Raw genomic sequence first — 7,074 nt, 5'->3', positions numbered from 1 at the left:
TCCCTTCCAATCCCTGACATTCTGTGACTCTCTGTGTGTTTCCACACTGGAAACACTGGAAGCTGCCAGCACCCACAGCCTGAGCCCACATCTGCAGCACAACTCCACACGTGATATTCCTCAGCCCAGCCCAGAGCAGGAGGATCGTGTCACGCTCTGAGCCAGCTGCCTTTGTAATTTACTCCTGTAAACTTATCTGGAGCTACAGAAAACACAAAATCAACTACAAAAAGCAGCACGTCTTGTCCTGTTCCCAGCAAGAAATTCTCTCCAGCTCCCCCCCTCCTTCATCAAACACAGGAAGCTGGGCTGAAAGGGAGCTGCTTGTTCCACATTAAAGCCCAAGGCAAACATCACAGGTTACTTTCTGTACAGGCAACGTCATCTCCAATCCTTTGCCACACGTCTCCTGGGCTCATTAAATACTAGAAAGCACTTGGAAGATCAGAGCACAACAGCTGCATGACAAGGGGGAGATAATAAGCAACGGGATGGAACCTCTGCAGAGCTCCAGCCTGTGGCTCTGTGGACACATCCCCTGCTCCCACCTCCTCTGATCCATCTCTCACAGCCAAGGAGATGCAGGGGGATGCTCCCCTGCTGAAATATCAGCAACAGCAATGCTTTCTGCAACTTAAATGTACCCAAAAATAGCAGAGAGGTTCTGAAACACTTGAGGTGACTAATTCCCACTGCCAAGGGCACCTTCCCAAGATGCTACAGCCAGCAGAGGTTTCTCTTCCCTCACACCCCAGTTTACTCACAAGGTGTCGGACTCCATTCCAGGTGTGGTAGGAGAGGGGAAAAGCCAGAGCAAATTTAGCAGAGTAGATGAGAGCAGGTCCCAAGCTGAGTGACTTCACCATGGCCAGGTAGTGGGGAAATTGTTCTGGGAGGAGCAGAGCAGCCAGACTGAAGAGGGAAACTCCTGAGAAAGACAAAGCCCATGGGGTCAAGCCAGCAGAAAGAAGCATCACCAACCCCTTGCTGCCCACAAAGAGACCCAGGCCACACCTCTACATCTCTAATTTGGTGACACACAACCTGAACCACCATCAGCTCATGGCAGCTTGCAGAGGAAGGAGGAGGGAGAAGGGTTTGTTTGGTGGCAGTGCCAGCTGCACTGTGACAATGTGCCCTGGAGTGTTGAAGACACAAAACTGGGGCAGCAACACCCTGAATCTGTCCTACGCTGGGGGCTGCGTTACTCATACAACACCCAGAGATGCAATTGCAGCCAAAGCAGTCCAAATTCAAGGTTAAAAGGACGACAATGTTGGGAAATGTAAGGTGGCAGCTCTTCAGGAAAAGTCCCTGGATCTGACAGGCTGAGAGAGTTGGGGCTGTTCAGCCTAGAGAAGAGAAGGCTCCAGGGAGATCTTCCAGTGGCCTCCCAGTACCTGAAGGGGCTCCAGGAAGGTGGGGAAGGACTTTTCCTAAGGGCAGTTAATGACAGAACAAGGGGAAATGAGTTTAAGCTGAAAGAGGGGAGGTTTAGATGAGATATTAGGAAGAAGTTCTTCACTGTGAGGTTGGTCAGACACTGGAACAGGTTGCCCAGAGAAGCTGTGGCTGCTCCTCCCTGGAAGTGTTGAAGGCCAGGTTGGATGAGGCTTTGAGCAACCTGGTCTAGTGGAAGGTGTCCCTGCTGCTGGCTCATGGAACTGGATGATCTTTAAGGTCCTTTCCAACCCAAACCAGTCCATGATTCTATGATACATCTCAGGACAGAAACTGCTCTGCCGCGACCCACGACACAGGCAGCGATTTAACGAGGAACCAGCAGACAAAGAGACAGCCTGAGACACGTGGCTGTGCTAACTGCAGGAGCCACAGCAGCTTCTCCTTCCTCATTTCTAGGCCAAGAGGGTTTCTCCAGATGGTGCTGACAAAAGAAAGAGGACGATGGCAGGCAGCAGGCAGCCGAATCGCGATTCACCCTCTGCTCAATAGCGCCTGATTACGCTCGAGCACCTCGGCTGAGGCCGGGGCTGGCAGCACCAGTCAACCAGCTGCTTCCTCCTCACTCAACCACTTATCTCCTCAATGGCCTTTGTGTTCACCCTGTTAAGAAGCCCAGGAAGTCAGCAGCTCCTGTAATTAACAGGCCTTGATGGAGAGGAGCTGAACGCTTCCCCCTCCATCTCCCGGCTGCCGAGCTGTGGTTGGCAGAAGTGATTGTCCCTTCGTGCTCAATCAGCCTGGGAAGAGGTTGATTTCCCCTCTAGCAGAGGCTGATGGATCAAAGCAGAAAGGCAACAGTGAACCTGCCAGCTCGGCCCATCTGACAACGAGCTGGATGCTGACCAAAGCCCACGGGGACCAGGCACATCCTGAGATCAACATCCCAAGCTCTCAAGGAGGCCAGGCTGGCTGGGAAGGGCAGGCTGCAGCCCTCACTGCTTTCTGAGTGAAAAACACAACTCCTCAATCCTGCACATCTTTTCTGAGTCCTTTCTCTATCCTTCTGCAAACACCAACCCAGCTCCCCCCTACCTCACCAGGGAGCTACCAGAGAAGAACTTTCCTGCTGCCATGAGAGGGCATTAATGGAAATAAAACAGCCTTTCGCAATTAGATGTCCTATAAATTAATCAAACCACACAAATCAAATTGCTGGAGGGAGTTCATCAGTTTTGATGCCACCTCCTCTCCTATCAGGATCTCTGGGAAAGCAGGAGCCACTCCCAGGAAGGTGAAAAATTCCACCTGTGCTAAGGAAAATCCTCTGAACTCTGCCTGCCTGTCAGTCTTTCCCTCACAGAGAGTCTCCTGAAAGGTTAAATCAGCAAAAAACAGCCCTAGAAGAGAAGGATTGAGAAGTGGAGCAGCAGATCAGCCTTTTCCAGGCTGGGAAAGGCCTTGAAGAAAGTAGCCAGGTCACAGTGCTGCAAAAGCTTTTATATACAGGGGAGCATCAATGCCACTGCAGGACTGGAACCACTCCCAGCACAAGAAGATTTGGGGACAGAGAAATGGGGATGGGGAGATATTCAGGGGACAAAACCCAGGAGAAAAGCTGTTGCTGAAGCTGAGGACAGAGGAGAGAAAACATCTGTAGGGAATGAGGTCTCTGTATCAATCAGAGGGGGTCTTCCCTCCCACAGCCCCCACAAGCAGCTGGGGGATGCACACACCTAAGCTCAGCGCGACGCCGGTGCCTCGGTGCGTGATGGACATCGCCATGGGTAGGGACCACCTGAAAAACAATCAACCTCATCAATAAAACAGGGTACAACAGCAGGAGAAAACACAACCCAGCTTTTCCTAGACAGCTCCCAGTGTTGCTGGGTGGGTATTTCTGTACTCAAAAGAGTTATTCAAAGAATCCAGCCAGAGCAAAAGGGGAATTTGCAGAGGCAGCTTGGGAATGGTAAATGCCACTGGCACGGGTTGGGGAAGGGGAAGGGTGTCTGCTGAGAAAGCTGAAAGGCAGATGAAACAGAAGACAGGCATCCTTCTGCATCTGAGGAAGAAAGGGGTAGGGTTTGGGCATCCAGAGGTGACCCCAAAGAAGCCATCACCTTCCTGAGGTGTGAACCCAAAACCCCAACAATTGACCTCCTGCCTCCACCCCTCGAGGACCATCAACTCCACGTCCTCTGTGGAAGCAGCTGCTTTTCAACAGCACATCTGGAAATGTTGCCCTTTCCCCAGCACCCCAAGGTGCAGCTTTTGGGGAGGGGGGGACACACAACTGTACCCCTTCCACAACACCCTGTTTGAAAACAGTGTCACCAACCCCGTGGTGGGGGGAGGCTGCGATGCCCACAGGCAGCTCAGTCTGTTGACAGAGCAGTTTAGAGGGTGTCTGTGTCCTCTGCCTGAGGTGACAGTAGGAATGTTCATGGTGGGAACACGTGCAGCCTCCAAAGGTGCCTCCAAAGATGAGGCAGAGCCCAGTGTGAAGCTAAGGAAGCCGAAGGAATAATTACAAGTAATTTACTCTTACTTGTAAATGGTGATGTGAGGGGATAAGGGACGATTGGACTTGGTGTTCTTCTCCCAAAAACGGGTCATCTCCTCTTTGGCTGTTGTTCCCATGGGGACAATACTGGAAAAGAAGAGGAGATGGGAGCTGTGAGGAGATGGGCAGCAATATTTTCTACCCCTGCTTGCTTCACTGAGGTCTGCTGTGCCAGTTTTCCATCCTACAGGACACGAGTTCTGAGTTGACCTTGACAACAGCAGGACAAAGAACAGCTCCAGCTGTGCAGGGACGCACGCAAGGAGAGGATCACTGCCAGCTCTTCTGAATTAATAACAATAATAATAATAATAATAATAAATACTACACAGGATGGGAAACTGCTGCACTGGAATCCACTCAGCCAGTGAAGCTGAGCCACCCCTCCCAGCACCACCCCAGTCAGGGTTTAAGGATATCAGATAACACTTTATATAATACTGATAACATCCAACCTGCTCTTTACTGCTGTGGTAATTGCACATTGTACCAAATAAAAGAGCTTTGTAATTTAATGTTCCCGAGATTACACACAGCAATTACACTTACAGCTCAATTTAGCAGAAAATAACTATTTCTCCCTAAACCCAGCAGCATAAAACACAGGAAGGAGAGGGTTTCTGTGGCTCACAGCCTTCCTCAGGTGCAAAGATGTGAGGTAGAGTGGGATAGAGGGGTGACAGGGCCATAAGAAACCCTTCACTTGGGTCTGCTGTGCCAGGACACGAGTTCTGAGTTGAGCTTGACAACAGCAGGACACTGTAGTGTGACCACTCTCAGCACAAGAAGATTTGGGGACAGAAGATTTGGGGACCTCAAGCAGCCAGCCAGCTTCTCCCCCATCATCCCCAAGCACAAGCCCTATAAACAGCCCGTGCTCTGGTGGCACCACAAGGTTGTTAAGTGCTCAACCAACACGTTGGCGTTGATTGATCAGAATGATGAAGAGGATGGAGAGCACACAAAGCCTCAGATGGGATCCCCTCGGGGAAGAATTTAATCCCTTTTATTAAACTCTCAGTTAAAACCTCAAACTCACTGTCGCAGGGAAAAGCCGGGGTTGAGCCGAGCCAGCAGGCAACGCCGACCCACACATCTGCAAAAGAGAGAGAAGAGAAGATAGAAAAGGCTTTGTGAGTGACAAAGAAGTGACAAATAAACCACTGGGAAACGTCAGCGAGGTGGGGTGCAGGAAAAGATTCCTCACTTCAGTGGTTTTATATCTTAAAATCAATCCTAACACCAGAGGTTTGAGGCTGTTCCTCCACAAATCTTCTCTCTCTTCTCCACTGAGCTCTTCACTCCAGTCTCTAGACTCTGCCCAGGGGTTGGTTCTTTATGACACCCTGTAATTAAGTCTCCTCAGCTGTAATACCTCGTTTGTGAGACACAAACAACACTCTAAGTTCACAGCTACACCAAGCCAGTCCATTTTTCACTCTCAATACAGCAATTATCAGAGAGGGTGGGCACATCATCCCCAAGAAAGCACATCTGCCCAGCTCCAGGGAAAAGGTTGGTTCAGGACAACAAACCTGAGATGAAGGTATCACCCTCCCTTTCCTCCACACACTTTGTTTTCAGGACAGCATTTCATTAAAGCTCTGAGCACCAGCGAGATGAGAAGTCACTGTCCCAACCCAAAACTGGCAGAGTTTTAACCACAGGAGGTTAAAAAAGGGGATTTTGTGGTGCCTGGAGGGAGTGGGTGCTGCTCTCTGCGAAGTGATTGTAGTAACCATGACTCTGACATTCAAGGGCATCTCTCCAGGAATGGGGGGAGGAACAGGCCCCCCCCTGACCTTGTGTAGCTCGAGCGTTTGCAGATGTGGGCTGGAATTGAGAGGTTCTCCTCTTCCTCCCCCTCTACTCTGCCCTGGTGAGGCCACATCTGGAATATTGTGTCCAGTTCTGGGCCCCACAGTTCAGGAAGGACAGGGAACTGCTGGAGAGAGTCCAGCACAGAGCCACCAAGATGATGGAGGGAGTGGAGCATCTCCCTGCTGAGGAAAGGCTGAGGGAGCTGGGGCTCTTTAGCTTGGAGAAGAGGAGACTGAGGGGTGACCTCATTAATGTTTATCAATATGTAAAGGGTGAATGTCAGGAGGATGGAGTCAGGCTCTTCTCAGTGATGCCCAATGGTAGGACAAGGGGCAATGGGTGTGAGCTGGAACACAGGAGGTTCTGCTTCAACTGGAGAAGAAACTTCTTTCCAGTGAGGGTGCCAGAGCCCTGGGACAGGCTGCCCAGGGAGGGTGTGGAGTCTCCTTCTCTGGAGACATTCAAGACCCGCCTGGACGCCTTCCTGTGTGATCTCATTGAGGTTCCTGCTCTGGCAGGGGGGTTGGACTGGATGATCTTTCGAGGTCCCTTCCAATCCCTGACATCCTGTGACTCTGTGATCCTGTGATTCTGCTTTTCCCCCCCGACGACACGACGAGAACAAGGTGTTTGTACAACAGTCTGCAGCACCAATGACAAACACTAATTAATCTTCCCAAAAGCACAAGCATCTGTACCATCACCTCCTGCTGTTTCATTAACAGCAGTAGATTAAACGAAGCTTCGATGCTCTTTGGTTGTCCTACAGCTGCTGGTGAGGACGTGGTAGGAAAAAACCATCTGGAGATCAGTTCTTCCAGCAGGTGTAAAAAGCAAAACAAAAGTCATTATTATTAATTATTATTATTAACCACTCTTGAGTTCCTGTGGAAATGGTCGTTAGGATGTTTCTTTTCCAAAGCCTCCCTCGTGTTCAGAGGTTGGGATTTGAAACACAGCAGGTTTTTTAGGAAGGTATCTTGGCTGGATACGTGAATTTTTTGTGATGCAAAATCCCCCTCCACGCTGCAGAGCAACATTTCTGATTGAAAAATCCTTCTTTCAACCATTTCTAATTTAACAACATCCTCCCAACAACCAGACCAAGAGTTTTAGGAGGACAGAGCAACAGTTGAGCTTAACCAAACCTTCACCAAACCTTCACCACAACATCCAACAACCAATTCCAGGAGAAAAAAGCTCAGGGAATAACCTGGCAGCACCCACCTCACACATTTCCCCAGCCAGAACCCATAATAAATGGGATTAACACCCCCTGACCCCCC

General features: G+C 50.2%; 1 protein-coding gene across 1 annotated transcript; it reads right to left on the bottom strand.

Moving 5' to 3' along the window:
* Positions 1–764: 764 nt before the first annotated feature.
* Positions 765–5,096, bottom strand: SDHC (succinate dehydrogenase complex subunit C; the record flags this gene model as incomplete). The annotated part of the gene is made up of 4 exons (XM_010165267.2): positions 765–928; positions 3,138–3,199; positions 3,953–4,054; positions 5,007–5,096. Coding segments are annotated over 4 exons (418 nt in total), but the record flags the coding sequence as incomplete, so codon positions are not given.
* Positions 5,097–7,074: the final 1,978 nt, after the last annotated feature.

The sequence above is a fragment of the Antrostomus carolinensis genome, unplaced genomic scaffold, assembly GCF_000700745.2.
Source record: "Antrostomus carolinensis isolate BGI_N321 unplaced genomic scaffold, ASM70074v2 Scaffold54913, whole genome shotgun sequence".
NCBI lineage: Eukaryota > Metazoa > Chordata > Aves > Caprimulgiformes > Caprimulgidae > Antrostomus > Antrostomus carolinensis.
This window is presented reverse-complemented; position numbering and strand designations above follow the sequence as displayed.